Source organism: Halichoerus grypus, chromosome 13, assembly GCF_964656455.1.
Source record: "Halichoerus grypus chromosome 13, mHalGry1.hap1.1, whole genome shotgun sequence".
In the NCBI taxonomy this organism is placed as follows: domain Eukaryota; kingdom Metazoa; phylum Chordata; class Mammalia; order Carnivora; family Phocidae; genus Halichoerus; species Halichoerus grypus.
In genome coordinates, this window is record NC_135724.1 from 16,997,883 (window position 1) to 17,025,252 (window position 27,370).

At 48.1% G+C, this 27,370-nt stretch overlaps 1 protein-coding gene and 2 long non-coding RNA genes across 11 annotated transcripts in view; 2 read left to right on the forward strand and 1 right to left on the reverse strand.

Annotated features, from left to right (window-relative positions):
- The first annotated feature begins 1,969 nt into the window (after positions 1 to 1,969).
- Positions 1,970 to 6,872, forward strand: LOC144379768 (uncharacterized). Its single transcript, XR_013443143.1, has 3 exons — positions 1,970 to 2,210; positions 5,486 to 5,598; positions 6,653 to 6,872. It is a non-coding gene; the product is annotated as an uncharacterized LOC144379768 (long non-coding RNA).
- Positions 6,873 to 13,746: 6,874 nt separating this feature from the next.
- Positions 13,747 to 19,819, forward strand: LOC144379837 (uncharacterized). Its single transcript, XR_013443288.1, has 3 exons — positions 13,747 to 13,882; positions 17,168 to 17,277; positions 18,746 to 19,819. It is a non-coding gene; the product is annotated as an uncharacterized LOC144379837 (long non-coding RNA).
- A 133-nt stretch (positions 19,820 to 19,952) lies between these two features.
- NEDD4L (NEDD4 like E3 ubiquitin protein ligase) overlaps positions 19,953 to 27,370 on the reverse strand; it is a 332,582-nt gene continuing 325,164 nt past the window's right edge. For all 9 annotated transcript variants that reach the window (XM_078060261.1, XM_078060259.1, XM_078060260.1 and 6 more), the window contains one exon: positions 19,953 to 24,952. In XM_078060261.1, coding sequence (XP_077916387.1) covers positions 24,850 to 24,952 — 103 coding nt within the window. In that variant the 3' untranslated portion in view covers positions 19,953 to 24,849. The remainder of the gene's footprint in view (positions 24,953 to 27,370) is intronic.

Genomic DNA, 27,370 nt, shown 5'->3' on the forward strand with positions numbered 1-27,370 from the left:
TTCCTACATAAAAAATAGGGAACAATATTATGACTCTCGTCAGTATTGCTACATAATAAATAGCAGTGGGCTGGTTTACATGAAAGGTTTTTTTTTTTTTTTTTTTATGAACTGCAAACCCTCCAAACATTACAATCTAAAACTCATGGGGAAAAGTCCCATGATGCCAGAGCTGTAGACATACTGAATTTTCCCACGTTTGTGTTGCTGTGATCTCCTCCGATAGTCACCCCCATTCATCCCTTTCCCCCACAAGTAGAAAGCTACTCCGCAGGCCGTCAGAAAAACGCCCACCACTCTTCGGAGCGGTTCAGCTAAAAGTGCTGCACGCAGAAGACCAAAGACAACTAGGGAAGTCATTTCCTCCAAAAGTTTTAGGGACGACATTCAAATAGGATTTTATTAGACCTGTGTTTATGGGATGTCTTCTTCAATCCAGGTTGCATAAAGGGCAGCAGAAAGTAATCAATAACCCAGACAAGAGTTTGGAACCAGGGGAAAAAAATCAATTGAATTAACCTCAAGTGTATTGGCTACTTCGGCTGAATTTGTGAGTAGGGGGAGATCCCGGCTAGGACTGTCAAAGGGAAGATCAGCTCTCAGCATGGTGTTAAAGCTGTGATGTCCCAACAGGGGCCGAGGAGCTCTAGACACTAGGTTGAATCTTTATAACTGTCTGCAGCAAGTGTCTGGCTCTCGAAAATTTCTAAAAATACATATAATTTGGGGCCTTCTCAGCAGCACACAAAGCCTAAACTCAAGAATTTCTAACAGTAGGTGATTAAAATAATAAAGTCAGAAGACAAAAAAAAAAACACCAGTATTAGCGACACAGAACACAATCCCATTTCTCCCGTTTACAGAGCATTCCTCTCGATCAAGATTGAATAATTCAACCTGAAAATCAGGAAAGGATATGAACATGGAGTTTAGAGGAAGAAAACCATTGTGGTTAACTTGACTCATAATTGTAGAACGGAGATGAGATATCAATTCTCAGTGAGTGGACAAGCAAAAATGAAAAGGCTGGTCAATATCCAGTACTGGACAGGCTGCGGGACACCTGCCGCTCTCCAACACTTGTTGCCGGAAGTGTTCATGGTCTACTTTGGAAAGGATAATTTGACAATATCTGTTAAAATTGGAAGTACGTCCCTCTTGGTCCAGTAATGCTGTGAATGCAAATTTACTGTATAGATATATTCACAAAAGGATACTAAGACATGTTCATAAAAATACTCATTGCAGCACAGTAAGAGCAAAAAACTGAGGCAAATGAAGTATCTCTGGTAGGGTGGGTAGGTACATACTGGAGCTGTATCATAGAGCACTGTAATCACAGAGCTGTATCATGCAACAGCGTGCAGACATTTAAACAAAAACAGAAAAAGACTGGGAATTGGGGTAGGGATGGCAACTAATGCCATGCCTCCCAAGTCCAAAATACATCAGAACACATTTGGTATAAATAAAAAGGATCTGAATAAATACTTATGTGTGTTTGTTATATGTATTTATTTGGTGGTAATAGTTTACTTTTTCTTTTCTTTCCTGAAAGATACAAAGAACATAATTGACGGTGGGCCTGGGGGGAGTGGGCTAGGCGTTGGGAGGTGGGGTAGGGAGCTTTTGCATTTTGGGCTTTACCTGGCTGTTCTTTAATTTCTTGGAAGATCAGAAGCAGAGCTCCAAGGCCTCTGAACCTGGCAACGGATGAGGGAAGACGTGGTCTCTTCGTCCAAAAGCTGAGGACAGATGCAGTGAGACATCAAAGGACTAGGATTTCTGCACAGACGAAGGCCGGCGGCTTGCTGGTAGAGGTCACAGCACCGGCAGAAGTGACCTCCAATGGGAAGCAGAGGGCCTTGACACTCAGCAGTCCGGGGGCCAGTCAGAGTGGGAGTTAGGGGAGCTTTAACTCCATCCCAAAGGGAGGCAGACGGCTCCGAGTGTTTGCTTGTGGCAGGGGTGTCGGGGGGGAGATCCTGGGGGGCCTGACCTAGCAGTGGGGTCATGACAAGTTTCCTCCAGGAAGCCATGTTTGGCCTGAGCGCTGAAGGAGGCATAGGAATTGTCTAGATACCAGCGGGGGCTGGAAAGATACCAGGTACAGGGAACAGCACGTGTGAATGTCTGAGGCAGGGGCCCGAAGGGGAGCCCATGTGGTTGGACCGAAACCAGTGGGAAAAGGCGCACACTGAGGACACAAGGTAGGCAGGGTGCTATCCTGTGGGACTTGGGGGCAAAGGTGGGTTTCATCTTTATCCCAGCAGCACTGGGAAGCTTTTGTTCTGTTGTTTTGCTTTTTTGTTTCGTTTTGTTTTAAGCACTGGAAAGCTCTTGAATGGTGTTAATTTTATCTAGACGGGATCACTTAGTGGGCAGGGAGAAGAGGGGTACGGGGAAGGAAAAGAGAGGAAGTTTGGAGGCCCGGGCGAAGCCCACTTGAGGGATGAGATGCCCACGGTGGGACCAGCAGAGCTGGTGCCAGAGTTGGATAGAAGTTTCTGGGTATCTCTTGTGATCTCTGCCTCAAGACGCCTGCACCAGCTAGCGCACCTTCCACTCCGAGCTGCCTTGCAATGTGCTTGTGGGGATGGGCACCAAAAGTGAACAGAGATGACAAAGATCCACAGATCTGAAGACCAGTCGTGGGAGCTGCAGACTCTGTGAGACATCGGTCTGCAGCCCACATTCCCATCGGTGCTCCTGGCCCTCCTCTGCTCCCAGGAGTCGGGATACACAGAGACGCTGATTATTTCCACGTCGGCATTAGACTGTAACGGTGACCAGCCACTAGAGTAAGAACTGCTGTGTTCTGGGGCATGAATTTCTTTTGCAGATATTGACTACATTGTTAACCACCTTTTCAGCCTCTTTCTTACTTTTCACCAAGCCTTAGGGACAGGACCTTCTCCTGGCAAAACTGTGAGACCCGATGCCCCAGCTTTGGAAAGTTCTCTTCTGCCTTCAGTATCTCCTCCCCTCTAGGCTGCAGACATGAGAGGCAGCGAAAGGCTCAAAGTCCAAGCCTCTGAATACACGTGGGTGCTGCTGTGATTGGTGAACTAGGAATTTATTTTAATGTTCTACTGAGTTCAACATAACTTAGGTCATGATGCATTTTCTTAACCAACAGATCTTAAAAGTCTAACCTGTTATTATGTGGGGGGGGTTCTGTGGATTTTTTTTAAAGGGGTCCTTATATTTACTAGTCTAGGGAAAAGGATCAGTAGGTGGATGCGTTATTCACTCAGTAAATAGTTATTGCATGCTTCTCGTGTGCAAGGCACCATTCTGAGCCCTGGAGATACTCATGAATGAAAGAGACATAGTCCCTGTCCTCAAAAAATGTACCCTGTGGTGGGAGACTGAGGCCAGTCAACAGGTGGTTAGTGACTGGAACACTGGAGGAAAGCTGGTGTTAGGTAGAACATAAGAAGTAGGGCGCCTGGGTGGCTCAGTCATTAAGCGTCTGCCTTCTGCTCAGGTCATGATCCCAGGATCCTGGGATCGAGCCCCGTGTCGGGCTCCCTGTTTGGCAGGAAGCCTGCTTCTCTCACCCCCGCTCCCCCGCTTATGTTCCCTCTCTCGCTGTGTCTCTCTGTCAAATAAATGAATAAAATCTTAAAAAAAAAAAAAAAAAAAGAACATAAGAAGTATGGGTGGAGAGTAGGTTGAGTTTTAGGACTCGGGGCCAAGATGCCTGCCACGCCTTCCTCAGGGATGTGCGTGTTGAAAGAGGAGCCCCAAAGCGGGTGAACATTCACACAAAGAACTCGATTTCTGCTGGTGGGATTTCAGGAAGTATTTTGGTGGACTGAAGAAAGCCATTTAAATAGCTCGACTGGAAGACAAATTATAACCTTTGCTAAAATCATAAGATATTATTCAGAGTATATATATTAATAACCAATATCATCAACATATTAACCATTTAGTGTCCAACATTTATTTATAGGCTGTGCCTATGTGATGGACTCTGTTTTCATATATTTAAAGATCTCTGTCTGATAATTGCCTCTGTAATGTTATTAGGATGTCAGAGTAATGCTTCTGGGGTCTGGAATGGCACCACTGTTTGGTGGCTATTAGCCAACTGTTGGAATTTGAGCCTGACCTGCACAGCAGGGAAAGCTCAGTGATAAAATTACCAATAATAGAAACAGAAGCCAAAATATTTTTTTAAATGAAAAAGAATTTGGGACCTAGCTGGCTGGTGAGAGAAGCATGAGGAGGTGAAGCATCACGCAGAGCTCATGGGTAATACATGGTATGGGCTTTCTTACTTGGACTATCAACGCCCTTTAAAAAAAATTGAAATCATCCTGAAGGGTATTCTTCTTAATTAATATGACTTAAGTATATTTTGTTGTTAATGGTTATCATGTTGGAAGGTACTCACAGAACTCCCATTGGGGACCTATCTGCCAAGGGAACACCCAGGGGAGGCTCCACCGAATGCCACCAAGCTTGGCTTGACTGGGAAATGAGAAATGCGTCCAGACCTTCCAGAAACCTTCTGTGCCTGTATTCATCCACTGGGTTGGTGTCATAGCAAACTTCAAGGTGAAGGAGAATGTTTCAGTCATTGTAAGGCAGAAAGGTCAAAGTCTATGAAATTCATAAACCTCCCTATTTAAGCATCCCAAATCAGATGGAGATCAGCTCCAGATGGTGGGGACTTTGCTTTGGGACGAGTTGCCCCATCTGCCTAGCCTCTGTTTTCCTCAGTGGGAGCACTCCCTCAGAGACTGGTTGACATAATCCCCTTGAAGCTCTGATATTGGGGCTTTCTGATTCAGTTACTCCGGGTCAAGTATATTTAGTTTCCCATCCTCTGCTCCTTACTTCCTTTGCTTCCCTTCTCCTCCCATGAATGTCGGTCACATGGATGGCTGCGTATGTCTAGCCAGGTTGGGCAGGGAGGATTTGTCAGAGAAGATCAGGATCCCTTAGCTGTTTACAGACACTGGTCCGTCACTGGGTCATTCCCCGCCGGGAAGACAGGCCATGTCTCTGCCTGTCCCTCAGGAGAGACAAAGAGCATCATGAAGGTAAGGGGTCAGTTTCCCCACCTGACATTTCACACTGGTATCTAAGTCCCAAAAAGTAGAGTGAACATGGCCAGCAAATTGCCTGACACTGAACGAGGGTAGCAGCCAGCCTTGTCTTTAGAAAGCTAAAGAGAAGCCTGTCTTTACTGACCAGAACACCAGAAGACAGGGGTTAGAGGCCATTACTGGGGGCTTCAATTCATTAAACCACCTTTGCAGATTTGTAGTGAGGGGAGGGGTAGGCAAAGACGGAAGCCTCCTCTCAGACCTCGAAATCTTTTTGGAGAAACTAGACCCCCGCTGGTAGAGAGAGAACTAACTATTCCTGGCCCCTCATGTGCTGTATGCTAGACAGTCAAGAAGCTACCTATGCGTGGAGATCAGCAAACCTGGGCAATCACCTTTGAGCATCTGCAATTCCTTCACAGGCCTGGATTTTACTTCCCCTCAACACGATGCAAACATGTATCTTGGCACCAACCTCAACGTGATTGGGGACCACGGAGCCTTTCTGTTGTCTTCGCCCTGACAGGACTGAGAGGTGGGTAGAACTGGTTTCACGGCTTCTAATGTCTCTTGTGGCAGCCAGGTTTCTTCTCCTGGGCAACCCCCAATGCCTTTAAGCTTCTCTTCAAGCACCAGAAGCTGCCACGGGACACCACACGGAGCCTAACCATCCCACGCTGGTGACCCTCTTGCCTCTTGTCCACTGTAGAAGTCTACAAGCTCTCCACAGTGTTGGCAAGGGTATGGGAACGGGCACCCTCATCTACTGCTGATGAGCATATAGATCGGTACGGATTGCAAAGCAAATTATCAGAATTACAAATGACCATATCTTTTGACACACAATTCCACTTTTAGGAATTTCTCCTACAGATATGTGCAAAATTGCAGTACTGCTCATATAGCAAAAGATTAAAAACATACCAAATATCTATTAGAAAAGCACTGGTCAAATAACATAAGGTATATTCATAGAAATATTCTGGAGCCATTAAAATAATGTGAAATGTGTTGGGTTTTCTTTTTTTTTTTTTTAAACAAACCTATGAATCAATCTCAAAGATCTACTGTTTTTGTCTTTTTTAAAAGATTTTATTTATTTGACAGAGAGAGAGACAGGAAGAGGGGGAACACAAGTGGGGGGGGGTGGGAGAGGGAGAAGGCTTCCCGGCCCAGCAGGGAGCCCGATGCGGGGCTCGATTCCAGGACCCTGGGATCATGACCTGAGCCAAAAGCAGACGCTTAAGGACTGAGCCACCCAGGCGTCCCATCAAAGATCTATTGTTCTTTAAAAACTCTTAGCTCACGGGGTGCCTGGTGGCTCAGTCAGTTAAGCATCTGACTCTTGATCTTGACTCAGGTCTTGATCTCAGGGCCATGGGTTTGGGCCCTGGGTTGGGCTCCACACTGGGTGTGGAGCCTATTTAAAAACAAACAAATGGAAAACAAACAAACAAACCCCAAACTCTTAGAATACTCTCAAAGTTTTATTAAGTAAAAAACACAGAATACTCAGCTGTGTGTATAACCTACTTCCATTCCAGTAAAAACAGGGAAAAGAGTAAGCTATGTCTTTACTTGTCTGGCAGGACACCTGGGATGTTGCTCACGGAGGTTGCCATGAGAAGGACGAGGGGTGCCTGGGGTTTGGGGAGTCGTAGAGACAAATCAGCTAAGTCTTCGTCTCCAAAGGCTCCTGGTTAAGTTCCAGTATGTTGGTGGAGAGTATGACCCAGTCATCCATTAGCACTTCAAAATGGACTAATTGATCATAGTTCCAGCAATAAAACAGAATGGAAAAGGATCAGAGAGCAAATCTGGTAAGATTTCGGACACTTCTTGGAGTTGATATATCAACATGGCTCAAAACTGGAATTCTGAAGGCAGCATGCAGCAGTTGGCGGGAGGCTCGGTGGAGAGAGGGCACGTGGTGGGGGCTGCTCTGTATTCACGTGGCATCCAGTGGCTCACAGTTCCCCGCAGGGCACGTGACGTCCACGACTGTGTGTGGAAGATAGAAAAGAAACGGAGTGCAGCCCCCCGCTCTGCCACGCACCGGCTCCGTGACATAAGTCCGGCCCTCCCTGCCCCGGGTGTCCCCCCCCACAAAGAGGCTGCGATGTTGCAATGAGGCAGCATATACGGCCAAGGATTGGTACGTGAGCGCGACAGTGGACTCTGTGCCCGAAGTTCTAGATACCAGCGTTTCTCCACTTCTGCCCTCCTCCATCGGCGCTTCTTCTCCTCTGGTTTGGAGGATGTTAACTCGCTAGCACCTTTCATCGTAACCTGTCCTCTAGAGGCGGGTGCTGCATGGCTCCCGACTTGGTATCTGAACACTGGGTTTCCGAGGCGGGCTCCGGCGCCCCCTTTCTCTGCTATCCCCCGAGTTGGTGATGTCCATCTCCTTGCTTACTTTTGCTAAATGGATGTAAAGGCCCATTTAATTTGGCTTTCTCTCTACTTGCCCAGCTTAGGGGAGCTGCTTACCTCTAACTGGGCGCCTGCTTTGAACCATTCGGAGAGGCCTTCAGTGAAAGTGGGACCCCCAAAGCCCGTCCCCGAGACAACAACTGTTAGCCATTTCTTGTATAGACTATGACCGCAGACACATGTATGTGTATACATAACCACCGGGGCCATAATATCTACTCTTCTGACCCTTGCTTTTTTATTTCACAGTGTATCTTTGAGATCACTTTATATCAGTGCACAGAGAGACTCTTTACTCTCCTTGGCTCAGTAATAGAATGTTGTGAGTTATTAGAGGGGTTGGAGTTTTACAGAGGACTGAACATATTTCCATAACGGAAATTTGCAAAATCTGCTCAAGCTGGCCTTAAGGGAAAGTAAAGGGAGATGATACACAGGCCAGCTGCAAGCAGTGATTTTGGGGGGACATTATGTTTACACCCCATGAGACTGCTCAGTGGACCGCTTCCAGCCCCCATGCGTTCCATTGGAAGGGAGAGCCGTAATCTGTGTAACTAGGTCCCTGGATCCGTTCGCCCACCTGTCGCAAGTTCAGACAACGCGACCACGCAACTCCCTGCCCCGGTCTGGAGCCGCGTGTCTGGCTGGAGCCAATCTGCAAGTCAATTCTCCAGAGTGCATCTCCAGAATTTTCTTAATCCAAACACAGCCCCTGCCTCTTAAAAGGCCATTGTCCTGTCAGAACTCAAACTCTTCTGACAGCTATGTGCCCCGGAGCCAGACTGCTCCCCCTCGCTGGTGACCTCAACTTGGCCGGCTCAGTGGGGGGATGTGGGGGGGAAGTCTGTGCTCTGTCTAGGAGGGCTGGGAACAGTGGAGTCCCAGGTCCTCCCGATGGGCCATTTCTTCCAACTGCCTCGCTCTCGTCCTTTTAAGGACTTCCTCCTCCCTCTGCATCTTTGGGGGCAGAAATCCAACAGTTGGTCCCCTTTGAGGTTGAGCTCTAGTCCCTCTGCCCCGTGCTGCTCAGCGGCTCTTACGACAGAGGGGGATGGTCCGCGATGGCCCAGGCTTTGCTTGGGCATAGACCAGAGTCAGACACATGACAGGCTCGATTTACAGAACGAGGGGCTCTGATCTGCTCTGATCTGTCCTGGGTGACACCATCCGAGAAGCCACATGCCAGACCTGGCTCACCGTAAGCACCTAGGAGAAAACCTGACACCTATTTAAGGAGGAGCAAAGAAAAACCAGCTGCTTTTCCGAGCTTGGCATACAGCTGCCCCGCTCCTGGCTCAGACAGCGGGACACCTGGTCATCTGGCACTCACTCCTCGCCCCCGACGCCCCCCGGGGCAGGCTAACGGCAACACTGTGGTAAAAGTACTTGAGTCTTACAGATGCTGCTAATAAACCAGCAAAGGAGCTGACTTGGTGCTGAGGCCCACTGAGCCCACCGCAGCATCTCCCACGCGGCAGTTCACTTTGAAGTCACAAACACCCAGCCGCAGAGGCAGATAATTCCCGGTAACCTTCAGAAAACCCAATTTCCAACGATGTGCGACAGAAGGACTATTTAATAGATGCAAATGTCATGCTTGAATATTTTTAGTCTTTCTTGTCAGTGCGTGAGTCATTTGGAGTGACAGATTGCATTCAGGGGGAGAGCAGGGATCTATCTTACCAGAACCCCATTCCTTCGCTAATTTATTTCATACTTTTGACTTTCGTGAACCCTCTCAGTGATTTTACAGGAAGCTGCCTGGTGCTTTCTGACACCACATCACACACTTACCAAATCAATTCAACAGATCTGTGGCTCAGTTCCCTTTAAGGAAAAAGCAAGTACCAAGAACTGGCCCTGCCGAATCTACTCTGCACGTTTCAAACTCTGGCTACCTTTCCAGCTCATTTGTCTCTTTTCCTTTAGAGCTGCCTATCGCAGGAAGTCTTTTATTTATTCATTTAAATTTTATTTTATTATTTATTTAGTGGCCTCAGACCCCAGAGGCTTTTGCTGGGAGGCTGCGTTGGCCTCCTTTTGCACAGGTAACAGGTGAGGGCAAGTAACAATGTGACAACGCGCTTCCCCCTCTGCAGCAGGAGAGAGGCTCCGAGGAGACAAATCAAGTAGAATTGGGGTCCGTGACTTCATCAAAGCTATGCCTTCAAGCTCGATTGACCTGGGGAGATTTTTAAGCTACCAATGCCTGGACCTCAAGCCCAGAGATTCTGTTTCCACTCATTAGGGGTGACACCACACCCAGTGCCATTTCTAAAGGGAAGGGGAGGGAAGGAAGGAGAAACCATGAAGAGTTCTTATGTCCCTCGAAGGAAGGGATGAATCTTGTTATGGGTTCGTCCCCAGGTTCTAGCCCATCGCTTAGCACACAGAAAATACTCCAGAAAGAATAAATAAAAGGCTGAATGGATGGTTGAGAATGTGAACTGGAAAGCTTTGAAGACCAATAAGAGGCCAAAGAATGTGGTGGGAAAATTCCAACCAGCTGGGGTTTGGGTGAGTGGGCTCTCATTTATTGCCACCATTTGCTCACTGGGTACTTTGGGCAAGATGCCCCCCACCCCAACCCCGCCTTCAACTCTTAGTTTCTTCATCTGCAAAGCAAGGGGTTTGGAGCAAATAATTTCTAATGTTCCTTCTCTATTTTAAAAATTCTCCGAGTAGATGGTTGCTATGCCTACCGATGGCATTTGGCCACCTTTATTGCTACATGTGTGATTCCAGTCAGCTCTGAATTGGCTTAAGCTAGAGAGCAGTTGTCCTTGAACAAGAACTCTGGGGCCATCAAAAAGAGGTTGCTTGGTGATGGTGTGTGCAGCGATGACAGACACCCAGTGTAAGGGGAGAAGGCAGAGTGTTCCAGAACATTCTCTGATGCCACTGGTAATTCCATGGTGGGCGGATGGGGTGGGGAGGGAACACAGACGCCTGGAGCATTTCTTTTTTGATGTGAGCTGTAGGTGTGCTGGTAGAAACATGGAAACCAAAGCCAGCTTCAGAGACTTAAAAGTCAAAGTTGACTTTTCTCCTGACCCAACTCCCTTCAGCATTGCCCAACTCTCTCCAAACACAGGTGAACGGCTGTTTATGTGCAGATGAAGAAAAGCTCTCTGTTGACTATTTCCAAACCCTGCCTTTTGGAATTGACACAAGAAGAGGGCAAACTGCTCACCAAGCTTGACCATCCAGTCAGCTGGCTCCAACCCCCTCTCCCAGCTTCCTGGCTCCATCTCCTCAAACAAACTCTGGAAATAGATAATCAGTAACACAGATAAAAAGCAGGGCAACATGGGCTTTGAACCCCAAGGCCAAAAGGCTGATTGCAAACTGGTCAGCTTCTCTCCGGGGCTGTCAGCCCCCAGGGGTGAAAGACCAAAGCTCCCCTCCTTCTCTAAGCCCCACCCTGCATGGTCCAGTCCCCACGGGCGGGGGGGACCAGGGCGTGATTTGCACTCCCAGGGATGCTTCCTCAGGACTCTGGGTGGCCAAAGTCTCGGTGTTGTGGTGGCTGCAGGTGGAGGGAGGCTGAAGCTTGGGACAGATGCCTGAGTCAAAGCAAAGGCAGTGTTCCTTTCCGGTTAAAAGCACAAACTCTGGAGCCAGACGTCTTGGTCTGTCTCTCACAAGCTCTGTGACCTTGGATGAGATCTTCTTTACCCTCTCCTCACCTTTTCCCATCTGAAAAATGGGAATAATAATGCACTTACCTAGAAAGGCCGTTTGGAGGATTAACTTCGTTCTTATTTCTAAAGCAGCTTAGAACACTGCCTGGCAAATGGGGTGTTTCAAATAAACTAGTGGTTCCCCCGGGGAAGAGTGTAAATGGAGTGTGCAGGGTTCCACTTTCTGGGTGGCGTTGGGTGAAGCGTTCTCGGCTGTGCCAGCAGGACCCTGCTTCCCCTGCGGCTGGCCCTGGCTGCCCTATGGCCTGCCTGTCTTTGCAGTTGGCTGTCTGGTGCGCGCTGCCAAGCTCTTCCTCTTGAGCAGTTGATCTACATTTCAGCTCAAGCAGCACCTCCTCCAAGAAAAACTCCTTACCTGACTTGTTGACAGATCTCTGGGCAGGGGCACAAGCCCTTCTGTGCCATTCCCAAATTCAGCTTTTATAAATGTGAAAGCAATCTTGGGGCGCCTGGCTGGCTCAATCAGAAGAGTGTGTGACTCTTCAACTCAGGGTCGTGAGTACAAGCCACACGCTAGGTGTAGAGAGGATGTAAATAAATAAATAAATAAATAAATAAATAAATAAATAAATAAGCTTTAAAAAGAAGAAGAAGAAGAAGAAAGCAATCTCACTGGGGGCATTTGATGGCAAAACCCCGACCTAAACTGACATGAGGCTCTTTATAGTCTTTATTTATTCCACTTGGTGTAGGTATTCAAATGGCTGTAGAAATATTAATGGTGTGATGACAGCATGCTGCCCCAGACTCTACCAGCACATTATATGGGGCATAGGATACCAAGCTTTTCTAAAATACAAAAAAAAATCTGCCTTCCAAAATACAGCTGGTCCCAGGAGTTTGGGGTTGCAGATCTGCAGCACGTTTGCTCTGATTATTGGCTTTTCTCTTCTGCCTTGCCTCTAAATGAAAATCTTAAGGGCCAATGTTTGTTATAAATGATGATCAGTTAGTATTACTTGAATGAATGAATGAATGCTTTCTTGTAGGGAAACTGTAGCCATCTTTCTTAGTCTCTGTGACATTCTCCACCACTCTGACATTTGTGGGTCTATAAAACTGATTTCATGTGGCTCTTTGTTTCTTCCTCCTTGGGGCCAGGACTGCAATTGGGTAGGCTGTCCCCACGTTGGGATGAGCAGGGCCTGGGAAGATTGTGTTTTGAACAGCTAGACTCTTCCACGATCCATTTTTTTGAGCAGGGTTTAGAAAAAGAGGGAGCATTTCTGGGGCATTGGCATGTCTTTTAATAAAAGAATTTTCCAAGATTGGGGATGGGGGGATGAGTTGATGTCTTCACTCCTGAGATTCTCTTTTCCTTCTCCTTCCCCAAGATAAAGCTCTCCCTGTACAAGGATGCTCCACCAGACCCAGCCCTCCAGGCTCAATAGAGGCAAGGACAGTGAGAAAGACACGTTGGCAGCTCCCAACCGAGTTATTAGAAGAGGGGAGGATGTGGAGGCCTGGATAGAGTTATGAGCCATCTGGCTCCCAATGTACACGAGTTAAAGACCCCACAGGGGATATATTGTGACAAGGGAGAACAGTCACGTTCTAAGTAAAGAAAAATGGATAATTATTAGATAATTCAAGCCCAAATCTCACACTGGTCCAAATTGCCTATGGTCACGAGCAGAGAGCTTGGTCAGCACCCAGAGGACACCTGTGAGCAGCCACCAGGAGTCACTTGCCAGGCACCTCTGCGTAGACCGCCGAGTGTGGCCGAGACGCCCACCGGCCTCCAAGGAGACTGCCATCTCTCAAGAACTAAAGTGTGGCTTATACTATGGGGCTTGAAGATCACGTCCGAAAGGATGGGAAGCAGAGCGAAAAGGCGACACTTGCATTGCTCATGGGCTATTGTTTGAGGCAACAAGGGGAGTTGGCAGCACCAAAAGCCTCGCTCGTGCCAAGGCCGTGTGACTCTCTTACTTAGCAGGCCATTTTTGGGTTTCGATGTCTTTGGCTGACTCCTTGTTTCCTCTCTTGTTCTCTTTCCAGAGACCCCAAATGCCTTTTTTACAGACAACTGGGTCCCTCTTCAGCATCACAAGGTGGAAGGCGCTCAGCAGCCTGGCCAATGTTTGGTTATTATTCAGGAGTGGACAGAGGCAGGAAACAGTGAGGATTCTCGAAACTGAAATCCACAGACAACCTCCAAGTTCACTGTAACCAGCAGCTTCACCCCATTCCCCAGACCCCTGTCCAGTTCCTTTTAGACCAGCTTTCTCGAGCATCCAGGGTGTGGCGAGCATGGATGAAGCCCTGTGCCATCAGGTGGCTTATGGTGATGCGTAGGAAGGGGCCCAGTACACAAACACCACGACAAGAGGCAGAAAGGGGCCAAATGCCACACGTTCAGAGGAGGGGTGGAACTTTCACGTGCTGGGGGCACCAGGAAGGGCTTCGAGTGGTGAGGTGACATCGGAGATGGACTCTGAATTTTGACTAGAGTCGGATGTGTGGGAAGGTCCCTTCTAGTAGAGAGAACAGGGTGAACAAAGGCAAGATGGGAGGAAAGCATGGGGTGTGTGGGCAGATGGTCTATGGGAAGGTGAATATAGGGGCAGGAAGCGGAAGTGAGTCTGAAGCCTGACCGTGGCTTGGAGTGCTTGGCTAAGGAGTTGAAATCGTCACCAGTGGCCACTGGCAGCCATTGAAGGATTTCTGCAGGGGACAGTGGTGAGTAGAGCTGGGCTGTGTGTGCACTGGATTGGGAATGGGGCGAGGAGGAAAGGTGGTGCACTGTCAGGAGGTTACTGTCATAACTGGGACGGACGTTTCTGAGGCCAGTCAGGTGGAGGTGGGGGTGCAGATCCTGAGCTGGTCAGCGTGTTCCTGCTGTCCTCTGCCCCTCCCCCTTCTCCGTGAGTGCCACCCCCCCCCCGCCCCGGCCAAGATCAACCTGTGTCACCCTCCGGGCCAGTCCCAGTGGTCATGCCTCAGTCCTCAACTTGCAGACCAACCGCAGTACAGATCTGCCTCTACTCACGATGGGTTACGTCCTGATAAACCCAGCAGGAGTTGAGGTTTATCATTAAGTCAAAAACCCACTTACTGCACTGAACTATGGACCATCGGAGCTTGGCCGGGCCTCCCTTACCCGCGCTCCGAACACCGACCTGAGCCTGCACTTGGGCACAACCCTCGCACACACAGCCTGGTTGACAATCAGGGGCTGACGTCTCCTGTACGGAGCTGACTCCCTCACCGCGTGGGGGGCAGATGGTTGGCGGTGGGTCGGTCGTTGACCTCCCTGTCATGCTCGCTGGCTGACGGGGAGCCAGGTCGCTGTCCCCCTGCCCAGCGTCACGGGAGAGGGTCCCACGCATGTCACTGGTCCCCAGCAGGATCCACATGCCAACTGCCAAGTAGGGTCTCTACTGAACGCATATCCCTTTTGCACCATTGTAAGGTTGAAAGATCATGCAGTTGAACAGTCGGGACTGTCGGTAACTGACACCCATGGTCTCCCCGCCTTCAAAAATAAGCTCTCCTCTCCTGTTTCTGGGACCGCCCTGGCTCCCGGTTTCCACCCTCCCCCCCGCCCAGCTTTCTGGGCCACTCCAATCCTGATAGTCTCATCTTATGATCCTGGGACCCTCCTTTTCAGTCTCGGAGCTTTAAATGCCATCGACATGCTGATGGCACTTACATTGCTATCTCCAGCCTGGACCTCTCCCTGAACTTCTGTGTTCAACTTTCTACTTGCCCTCTTCACTTGGATGTCTAACAGGAGTCTCACGTTAGCATATTCAAAAGGGCTTCGACCTTATTCCCCAATCCTGCTTAGAGCCTTTGTGTTTCTGTTACTCCATCCCCCTGTGTGCTTCCCCAAGTAGCCACAGAGCTCATTCTCTCAGCCCCGTGAGGTCTTCACCTTGACCCACCCCGTCTAGATGTGGACCCTTCCACACTGCCTTAATCCTTCCCCTGCTTGCTTTCCATTCGTGGCTTCATCAACATTTAATGTAACATACATTTTATTTATGTATATGTTTCCTATTTGTTTGCCTCCATTAGAATAGATATTTCCTCATGGAAAGGATTTTTGCCTTGCTAATCATTTGTAATTGCTGTATTCTTAGCCCCTACAAGTACGTGGTACATGGTAGCTGCTCAGTGCATGTTTGCTGAACGAATGGAAAACTGGACTTTGTCCCTCTTTGGACTTGGGGAGCAAAGCCATATGGAAGCACAAAGATGAAGTTCCAATGTGGATGCCTGGAAGAAACCAGGGTACAATTCCCAGAAATTTAGAAAGAAGAGAGAAGAAGTTTGAGAGTGGCGTGAGTTTAGATTGGGATGTGTTGAGATTTTGGCTAGGAGAGTCGAGGCCTCTGGGAGGGGGTAAGAGGTAGATTTGTAATTGCCCACACAGAGGTGACGACTTTAAGCCACAAAAAGAGGAGGAGGAAGAGGAGAAGGAGGTGGATGGGGTGGTGGGGGGAGAGAGAGAGAACCAAGAGCAAATTATGGGGGAACATCATTTAGGGGAGGAGAAAAACTAGCAGGAGTAGCTGGGGAGGGAGAGAACAATCCGGAAGGTGAAACGTCATGGAAACCAAAGAGCATTTCAAGAAAGAAGCAAGGGTTGTAGCATTGAACACCTCACAACGAGGGAAGGATGAAGACTGGCGAAGGGCTAGAAGTGGCCACACAGAGACCGCTGTCCTATTGCCCAAACACCCCACATGGCCTGAGCGCCAGGCAGGCGTACAATGGGGACTGGTGGAAATTTCGCATGTAGCAGAGTGAGGTGCTCGGAGCTTTGCTGGAGGCAGCCTAACAGGAATGCAGGTTGGCTGGGAAGGGGAGACAAATAAAGAGGACACACCCTTCAGGAGGATTCTGCAGGCGTCCTGACTAAAGGAAGTTCTGGAAGCTAACTTAAGGGCTGGTGGCTTCAGTGTTCACCTCGTAGAGCAAGAAAATGACTGGCCCAAGGTCCTTGGGGCCCTTGGGTTTCCCAGACCCTCAAGACGGGTATGACCACTGCTCTTTCCATGTCACCAGCAGTGGATATTTCCCAATGCCGTGGCTCTCCAGCCTCCACAGCTAATATTTGTCTCTCATTGATCCAGTTGCCAGCCTGTTACTTTTTAACTGGAGTCCAGGGTTCAAAGGCCTGAATTTTGTTTAAAAACTCATTACATTGGGGAGGGCATGTCCCCATGATAATCCCAACTGATGAACAAGCAAGGATCTTCTAAGTCAATATAGACAGCAAAGAAGGCAAGAGAGGGTGGGGAGGGTGGGGGAGGAGGGGGAGGGTCGGGGAGAGAGTGGGAAGCCCCTACTGGCGGAGGAGTCCTTAGAATTTGTAAGAGAGCTAAGTAACTAGGACTGGAAGGACCAATCCCAAACCCAAACTTTCTGCCACAAGTAATATTAAATATGTTATACGTTAATGTCTAAAATCCTTTATCAAACAGAAACTCTTTAAAAACTATAACAACATCCTGGTGCTCCATCGAATACCTCTTGGGGGCAAAGACACCAGCCCTCAGTCTCTGGTCCCTTCTGGTCCTTCGGCTCTGTCGGCCAAAGGGATGTTTGTGTTGCCCTGGAAGGTATCTGGAAAATATGCCTTTGCTTCTGAGGGTGGAGAGAGCTCTCTCCTTCGACAGGCAGAGAGGCGGTGTGGCTTCCTTTGAGGACCTAGGGTGGGGGCCGTTCCTGAGGACAGGCTGGCTTTTCAGGGGGGTGTCCTGACCTGGCCGTCCTTCCGTTCTCCACAGGTTCCCTTCAGCCTCTGCCTGTGGACTGCAGAGGTCCCTGGCCCAGGGGATGGTGGAGCGGTGAGGGAGGGTGCCTGGGTTCCTGAGGGACTCCTGGAGCACAGTGTCATCTTGAACCTACACAGACCCATGAGGAATAAACCTTTATCATATTAAGTCACCACTTGGGCTTCCTTGTTACAGCATTAACTTGCCCTGATAAACCCTTGCTTTCTTCCCTCCTCAGGACGCATTCGTGAAGAAGGGGGCCTGGGAACTGGGGCATGATCCAGGCCACCCTCTCCATCTCGAGGCCCTGGTGATGGACTATAGCAAAACATGTCTGGATTTCAACCTGTAAGTTCAAGATGATCGCTGTATGTAAACAACAGGCTTAAACATCCTACAAGGTGATTGTGTGTATTTGAAAAGTGGAGATTTTCACGTTATATATGAAATGGGGGATACTATTTGGGTATTAGACGATCATCTTTTTCATTCGTGATGACTCGTGGCTTCTCACCCACTGACTTAATGGGTTTCATGGCTCCAGGGCAGTGTAGACACCAGCTAGAATTTAAAAAGTCACTGTACTAATCTCATGGTTCCATTTCTGTGAAATCCAAAAACAGGCTAAACTAATCTATGGTGCAAAAAAAATTCAGAACAGTAGTTGCTGGGGGGCGGGGGGAGGGCACCAGAGTGGAGATGGGCCCGGAGGAGACAGAAAAGAACTTCCTGGGGCAGTGGGAATTTGGGCTACATGGGTGCAGGCATTTGTCAAAACTCCATGAATGTACACTTAAGATTTACTTCTTGTACATGAATTTTACCTCCATTAAAAAGGAGACAGCGGGTCCAAAATGGAGTCACTTGTGCTAAGCAAACCAAGACTTCCTAACTGCAGTCTCCCCTCCCCCCACTCCCAGGACTGTGATGGGGGGGGTGTTCACCTTTTTCCACAGAGGGAACCTTCCTTCTCACTCAGTCTCCACCCGTGGGCGCCCCCAGGTCGTGACAGCCTCCCGCCACCTACTCATGAAGGGGCCTGACCGGGTCTTAAGGCAACGCACCATCAATTTGTTTTCCTGTCCATAGAGTTCCCAGAATTAGGAAGTTAGCCATTATCAGGCCTGCTTGGCCTGGTCCAGACTGAATAACGACAAGCTAAAGGTAGAAGCTATGAATCATCTAGACTTAGCTCTTGATAAGTAAAGAGAAGCTTTAAGAACGGCCAGCTCGAACTTCTAGTACAGTCCACTCAGTGGACCCAGTCTCCTGGAGCTCTGCAGAGACGCTGGGCAGGAGGGGACAACCTGATGGGGGGGGTGTTCACCTTTTTCCACAGAGGGAACCTTCCTTCTCACTCAGTCCCCACCCGTGGGCACCCCCAGGTCGTGACAGCCTCCCGCCACCTACTCATGAAGGGGCCTGACCGGGTCTTAAGGCAACGCACCATCTATTTGTTTTCCTGTCCAATTCAAGTCCCCTAAAGACCCACGGAGAGTCCTCAGCCTGAGTTCTCTGGGAACCTACCGTCCTTTCCGAGAAGTGTTCTCTCCTAGGTGAGGTGTCTGCCAGCGGCTTTTGTGTTCACGTCCTGGGGCCTTTTGACCAGGGCTCCCCAGAAGCAAACCGTGGGAATGAGAAGCTTGGATCCCCACGCTGGGCGCCGCCATCTGACTGGGGGCTTTAGCCTGCCCGAGGTGCTCGGCTCACTCACGGTCTTCAGAGCAGATGACGAGCTTCCTAACCCAGCCGCTGTGTACCCAATACAGGGTGATTTATTCCTCTGTTCATTCCACCACTTGGCTTTTTCTCTCAGAAAGAACATACACAAGTTTGGAGCCGCTCTTCCCACCGGCACCTCACACGCTGCTCACACCACCTTCCCAGCAGGACGCCGTCTGTCGCTAGCTGCAGAAGGACTCCATCACGCCCGGCAGGGAGGCTACCTCCTGGCAGGCCCTGAGGGGCTGTCCTTGATGGGACAGGGCAAGGCCATTAAGAGGAGGCTTCCTACTAAAGAGGAAACATTTTTGAGGCGGCTACAGTTGTTAAAACTGTACGGAATTGATGCAAGATCTGGATTTTGACAGCATCGTTCTTCTGAGAACCTCTTTGGGCTTCATGACCGACTTTTTTTTTTAATTAACATATGATGTATTGTTTGTTTCAGGGGTACAGGTCTGTGATTCGTCAGTCTTACACAATTCACAGCGCTCACCATAGCACATACCCTCCCCAATGTCCATCACCCAGCCACCCCGTCCCTCCCAACCCCCTCCACTCCAGCAACCCTCAGTTTGTTTCCTGAGATTAACAGTCTCTAATGGTTTGTCTCCCCCTCTGGTTTCGTCTTCATTTTTCCCTCCCTTCCCCTATGATCCTCTGTCTGTTCCTCAAATTCCTATCAGTGAGATCATGATACTTGTCTTTCTCTGATTGACTTACTTCGCTTAGCATAATACCCTCTAGTTCCATCCATGTCATTGCAAATGGCAAGATTTCATTTTTTTGATGGCTGCATAATATTCCAATATGTGTGTGTATATATGTGTGTGTGTATACCACATCTTCTTTATCCATTCATCTGTTGATGGACATCTAGGCTCTTTCCATAGTTTGGCTATTGTGGACATTGCTGCTATAAACATTGGGGTGCACATACCCCTTCGGATCACTGTATGACCGACTCTTTAACTCACATTAAATTGAGGGTTGGTGGGTTAAAAACCAGAAGTGAGGTCAGCCTTTCTAGGGATGGACTCCTTTGAGTTAAGCAAGTATTATATAAAGTCATTAATTCCCAAGCTGAATAACAAGATGACAGATGGCTAAGAACAGATGTGCATCCCAGTGAGTGTGAGCCTTGTGTTTCAGGCAGACTCCAATGGCGCCGTGAAGGTGTGGGGCTCTGAGGGGTATTAAGGAAATGAGTGCTCTACGTCTGCAAGCATTTAAATCCCCCGGAACAATTAAGACAACGCATTAACCGAGAAGCTTGAAATCAGACAACCCATAATACTCGATGTAGAAAACGTTCCAGCTTCCATAATTCTTTATTAAATATTTGACAAGTTGTATCACTTCTTTACAACGACTTCATTTGTCACATTACTTTTTCGCTGTCAGGAAAACAATCTACAATTTCTCTTTAGATCTCTCAAGAAAAATGAAAAGCAAAAAAGGATTTGTTCTTAAACAAAACTTTTCCTGTATCAAATTCAACCATATTTTAATAGCCATTCTGATTGTGAAAAGGAGCGTTATCCAGAAGTTGTGTTTAAAAAATTTCAAAGTAGTTTGGTTTGTAATCACCATATCAAATAGTACTTGGCTTTGTATTATTAGGAGGTGGGGGGTTTATAATAAAAAGTTATGAAACATTGAGAATTCATTTGGAATGCTTGAAACTCTTTTCACCTTAAAAGTCACTGTTTTTTTCATGTTTCATTTGGTAAAAGATCCTGAATTACGGAATGCCAGCACATTAGCATCATTTTCCTGGGGTCCCTCTCAGGCTCTGAGGGTCAGCCATCTCAGGACACAGCTTGGAGGAAACTGTAGAAGGACTAAGCTCTCACTCCCTTTTGAAACCAGATTACTCGAAAGGTGTAAGAATGCTATACAAATATATACATATATATTTGGACAGCATACGTGCGTACGTATGTACGTATATATGTATATACATCTCACATAAGTAGTAGCAAAGGAAAAACAAAGTTACGTGAAGTTAACATGAAGGAAACACCGTGACCATCTAGGTGGAATCAGTCTGAGTGAAAGGGCAAACTGGCTTATCTAGGAACACAGATGTCTGCGGACACAGGGTTATGGTCATCAGAAAGGCTTTCAATGCTCTGACACGAGGCTGAGCTGCAGGACACTGAGGTCTGTAGCCAATGCTGTTAGATTCCTACTGATACTCCTTAGAAACATAAGCCCAACGAACAAGAAAACATGCATTTTCAACATGCGTTGCTCTGTGCACACCTTTCACCAAGGATAAATGTCTAATGAGAAGTTTTCTTGGAACATTTCATAAAGACAGAAAGCTATCCTTTTCTGAAATAAAACATTACACGAGCTCACGTCCTAATGCTACACACAGCATCGTTTCTGACACTGAAAACACTCTGGGGTGGGGGTGTGCGTATGCAAGTGTATATACACTGTTCATTAAGGCTTAGATAAATTAAAAAGTGGTCCAAAGTGTATCACATTGTCTTCCCAGTTTTAAAATCTAAAGTACAAAGTGGAGTTTATAAGGATTTTTTAAAAACGCATCTCAGACCTGAAATTGGCAGTTTTGACGTGACTTCTCAGGATGTACCCCAAAGCCTGAAGGAGACAAGAGGTAGTGCTGGATTTCCTGGGGGCCAGGAAGGGAGCAGACCAGGCAGTCACCCTGCGCGGCAGCGCCCCCTACTGACAAGGCAGGAAATGACACCAGACAGTAAGCGTCCTCTCCCCGTCAAGAAGGGTGGGGGGGTGCAGAGGAAAGAGGAAAAGAGGGTGGCTAGCACAGAGGGGAGGGGGCTCGAGAACTGATTAACCTACGCTCTCTATAGATTTTAAAAGTTCAGAGGTGAGACACAAGACTTAGGAAAATGCTAGAGTCAAGTGTTAAACAATTAGTTAACTGTTACAACGATTAGTAATTTGCTGCATATGAACTTGGCTTTCAAGAGAGCCACTCTGGATCTGGCAAGATCAAACAGCCACGGTACATGTTGTCTATTTAACACTGTGAGATGTAGAAAGTGGTTCAAATATTTTGCCAACCATTCCTCAGAATCTGTCGCTGCATCTTCACGTGGGAGGAATAACCCGTGTCCGTCACTTCAGAGCATTTGCCATCTGACCACAGGGAAAATCCGATGTTCGACCAAAGGGCCTTGTAAACAAAAATCAAAGAAGCATCTTACATTCTTATGATTTGGTTCAGGACTGGCTATAGAGAAGTACATAACGGAAAATGTTTCAAAGCTGAATACAACTTTAAAACAGACAAATGCCTCATGGTTTCCCGTTCCAGAGGCAGCCGGCTGAAACGCAGCATACCATCTGAAGCTAATCCAGACTTTCCAAATTCGCCTGCAGGCCAACAAGGGACAGGGACTGAGACACCCTGGACTACAGGCAGGCATCGTAACTCATGTCCACAATGCAGTTGTTAAACTCTGCAACTAGCTTCCTAACCTCATGGCAAAATGATCCGCAGTAACTGTTACTTTCTTCAGACAACTAAAAAAAGCCAGATCCAGGTAATTTCTAAGGGAACAGAAGGTACAGAGCCCCTGGACTCAGGAGAAGCGCCAGAGGGGAGGGTAACTAGAGGAGGCAGCCAGTCCTGGCCCTCACCCTCCCTGGGGCCTGCTGACGGGAACGACCAGCAGTCCCTGGGACTCTGTCGTGAAGATGCCGGAGAGTGGTTGTCAGCATTTAGAGAAAACAAGATCTAGGATTATTTTAGACAAAGAGTGAAACACTGAGAATTGCTGAGATGAGGGAATCTGATGTCGATCAAAAGCCAAACAAAAAACAAACCCCAAACCCAGCACTGTTCGGCTGTCACTGAACCCAGCATTTAGTGGTAGATGCACCGGACGGTCAGTCACAATTACGGTCTTTCAAGTATTCATAGGGGTATAGTTTGACAATTCCCATCTGCTCCTGGCACAGAAATGATCTTAGGATGGATTTTTCTTTCATATTTTTAACACTGCCTAATTTGCAATTACACAGAATATTCTGATTTTTTGAATATATGGTTTACAAAATGACAGAATCCCAGTTCTTCAACTAGAATCGTGGGCTTTCTCCCCTGTAAGGACATGATCACTCTTGAGAATCCGTCCAGGCATTGGCTTTGGTGTGAGTCCTAGAAAGAAAGCCCTCTGGACCAGGAGGGGCCACATGATGGGGGTTTTTGCCATGAGACATTTGTTATATATTGACTGAAGGGAGAAAAAAAATCCCACAAATAGAGAAAAATACTGAGCATTGTGTTCTTCTCCAATTATTCAACCTCTAAGTTCTCTGATCACTATTGGATATTTGTAAATCAATAGGAAAAGGGAGCCAACCCTCACCTCTGTAGAAATCCACCTTCTCTCAGACCCCTCCGACCTTTGCACCTCTTAAGACGGCTCACTTATAACCACGAACATTCATGGTTTTTCACAAGCCACCCAGAGCTGGGTAACAATGAATTTCTTACACCAAAAGGTCCTTCTTACATAACCAACGGGGAGGCCCCAAAACCATGATTTTCTGTCTTATCACTGGCAAGATATCGAATCTCTACAGCCCCCTGACTGTCACAACAGGGTTTAGGACAACACAGGTTAAAAGGACAGCAGGGCTGCTGAACTCCCAGGCTGCCCTCAGGCTTTCTCTCAAAACACCACGGAATTCTGCGACCAACACTCACAAGCGGCAAAGAATCCAAGCGCACGGAACCCTCCATCCCCGTCACGGCCAGCCGAACGGCCCAACCGACCGTGGGGGTCAAGTCCAAGTTCCCGCTCACTTTTCAGTCCAGCACAGAACGGACACCACTCAGGCAATACACAGTGGCGAAGCATGCAACATGTCCCAGGGGACAAAACCCGGTTAGACGAAGTGTGCATTCAATGAATCTTGGTAGTTGCCCCGCAATCACAGAACAATGGGTGAGGACGGGGTCTGTAGGCTCAGCTTTACAGCCGGGTTTTATACACCAGCAGCCAGAGTCAAAACTGATAGATATTGCACCGGAAAGATGTGTGCAGGGAGAAGAAATAATCATCACATTGAATGTCTACAGTAAAAAAACAAACCATCAACAAAACCAGATAGGACCTCCATGTCGTACATAAAGTGCCTTCAGAATTGGTGCAGTTAGAACAAAAAACTGGTTATTTAGCGACCATTAGCCAACGCGTACAAATAAGACATGAAACAGATCTCTGGTTTCCACAGTTTCAAATCAAGCGGTGCCAAGGTTCATTCAAACGTCTCCACTACGAACAGCAAAGAAGAAAAGGTGAGAAGAGAAGGACTGTACAGCATCGGGGAGGGGCAGGTGATTTCTCTTCCGAGAAAGTAGAGTCCAACCCTGTCCCCAAGGTGTTCTGGCACACGTCATTACTTCTAAGGAATAATGGTGTGAGTCCTTCAAGTCAACACCGAATTTGTCATGCTATGTTACAATTCTCTCAGCCTGCAGCTATATGCTAAATTTGTACAAAAAAAAAAGTAATATCCAGTTTGTTTGCATTTTGAGTACGGAGAAAATTATCATTATGCCTAATGTTATAGTTTAAATGCTCTCAGAGTACTTGTTTGTAGAAGGTTTTTGGACAAAAATCAGTCTTCCAATTCTAATGAAGTAGGGAGTGGGGAGGGTGCTCAAAGTACTTCCAAAATAAAAAAAAAATGTCACTGACATTAAACCTGGTATGAAATTCAAATACAAAAAAAATATGCTCACTTTTCCAAGTACACGAGACATCTTTAATTGTAATGAAAATCTGAAAATCGATCTAAATCATTTTAAAAAGTAAACATGAGTTGTAATACTATACCTGTAGATGATTAATTCCATTCATTGTCATTATAAAGTATGTAAAATATTTATTAAGGGCTTTGCCTACAGAGGCACAACATAAATAGAATTAAGTCCTCCTGAAATGTAATTAGTGTACACATCAACCAGTTGATAATTCGTGGTGGAAAATGCAGGAACTCGACCTGGGACTGGGCTCCCACGTCTGAACCTGGGCAAGTCGTGGGCGAAGGCTCGAGAAGGCTCGGCTCCAAGAGCCACACCTGCGGCTCCTCTTTCCACCTGGTCTCTGCAAAGTCTGTTGTTAGGCAAATGCAAAAGTGCAAGCAGGACTTGCTGGACGACCAACCACCCCGAGGCCGGGGGGGCGATTAATCCACCCCCTCAAATCCTTGAGCGTTTTCCACGGCCATGAGAAGCTTCTCTCGTAAATCTTCAAAGGTCTCATATGGAGGTAAGTCAAGGCGATTAAAGCTGCAGAAGCAACAAAAGTACAGGTCAAAGGCCATCCTTGTTACCTGTGGTCATGACGTTTCCTGGTTGGGGGGGGGGGCGGGCTAAGCAGGCATTTGGTATTTGAGCAAGAGGATGTGCAAGTCTTCAGCAACAATTTCGAGTCATCAAAAATAAATACCAGCAATGAAACTGTCCACGCCGAAGAGGTTATATAACCTACGGATGAGAGATGAGAATTTTCTGATAGGCCACAAAACCTCTCTACCACAGCTAGATGTGGGGCCGGGAAAGGCCCAGCTTGGGGGGAAGGGAGGCCCGAGAGGGTAGGTCCCTGACGTGCGTGCTGAGTTCCAGACCCTCGAACACCAAGCACTTACACGTTTGGGATGAACCAAGGTTGAGTCTATTTGGAATGCTCTCACTTAATCTACACTAGATCCCACGCCAAGCGCTTTTCCGGATTAGTAACTTCCAGAGAGTCACCTGTGATTCCAAATATGAACAGAACAAATATGAACAGAAGTCCCCACATTTCTCGGGAACCCAGAAACCCTGAAGGCGACGTCTAAAAGGGTTTTCAGTTCCTTGATGCTCTCAAACGTGAAACAGAACCTCACTTTTGCAGACTGCACTTAACGGGAGCCTGTCACAGAAGGTGGCTTTCATGTCAACTGCAGCTGGTCCTTCATAGTCCAGGGTCGGGGATCCCTAGGGGGCCTGGTGGTGCCTTCTCCAGGATCTGTGACCATCTTCCCCTTGTCTATGACCCTCTGCTAAGAATCACCGTGATGATCGTAGGAGTTCAAGCATATCAAGTGCTTAGGACCCTGCGTGGACCACAGCAAGTGCTTGCCAAGTGTGAACGAGCTGGGGGGCAGGGGTCTGGCTCAGGCCTGGCACTAGCCAGCTGAGTGGCCTCCGTGGTCTCCATGGGCTTCACTTCCTCATGTGGACGAAGTGCGGGCCTCGGGAGGTCATTTTTAGTCTCGTCCAAAGAGCAGGCAGCTCTGTGATTCTTTGTGAAGTGTAATTTTAAATATCCAAGGACTGATCTTGGCTAAACAGTGAGATGAAGCCCTTTCCACCTCAGACACTCAATAATCACCTCTGCGAGGTTTATGGAAAGTACGCTAGCTCTCGCTCTCCTGCTAAGTCAGGTTTGTATTCTGAAGCCTAACTGCCAATTTTATCTTTTCATAAAACATGGAAGAAATCAGGCCTATCTCCAGCTGAAGTTCGGTGGTGGCCCTGTTGCTGTGAGCAGCCAGCAAAGCTCTGTTCCTCTTGGACAGCACAGGCCGGGGCCGGGCCGGGAGGACAGGTGGCCCCTGCCAGCCCTCGCCCAGCGCCCTTGCTCAGCGGGCGGCAGCCATCAGTGGGGAGCACTGGCAGGAAGACGCTGTGACCCACAGAGAAGCACAGAGGCTCCAGTAAGAGCCCCGGGGGCTGCTTTCCTCCCGTGGGCAGACCTTCGTCCTAGGGAAGGGCAGGGATCTTCAACTCCAGCTGTCTGTGCCAGAGCCACCTGGGGAGTTCTGAAAATCCCACAGCTCAGGCTACACACCACACCCACGAAGTCCACATCTCTGGGGGCAGGACCCTGGCATCCGTATTTAAAAAAAAAAAAAAAAAAACTTTCTAAGAGGTTCCAATGTGCAGCCGACGTTGAGAACCACTGAATTCAGAGGCCGTATCTGGGCTGCACCAGGTTTTAGTTGTGACCCAAGCATGTGGACTTGGGAACAGAAGTTCAACAGTAAGACATCTGTCCATAGGGGCACAGAGGGACATGGGCTGGACACTCGATTGCTTGGTTCTCCTCAAAGAGCCTCCCAAGAAAGTGAACTGTATCAACTGAGGCAGCAGATCTCAGTGCAGGGTTAGCGTGTAGATTCTGGTTCTGGCAGAGCTGAGTCCCAATCCTGCGCTTTGGGAATCTGGGAGCTGCGTGATCACAGGGCAGGCTTCCCCGCTGCTGAGGGGAAAGAACGCCAGCGCGCCCTGAGGCCACCAGAGAGATTTGATCATGCCCGGCCCGCAGAAGACGGCTGGGCCCAACCAGTCAGCTCCCACTCTGCCTTCTCATGACGAGACCTTGAGTTTGGGAGCTGTGCATCAATCCCAGCAGGCCCGGGGCCCGGCTCCGTACCGACTGCCCCCCAAACGAAGACTATCATAACCCAGAAAATGACACTTGACTCAGATACTGTTTGGAATAAAAGCTCCAAACTAGCAACACATTCTCCCTCTAGAAGAAAGGCAGAGAACGACGGCAATCGCCGCTTGGGAGATCCGCCACTTTTAGCTGGGGTCAGCTTGCTTTCAAGGGTCAGATGGGCAAGGACCATATTCCTGCCATTCAGAGTCCTGTGAATGGTATAAACGGGGAATGCTTCCTCTCCGGCAAGGCGAGGGAATCAAAAGAACCTCCCACAG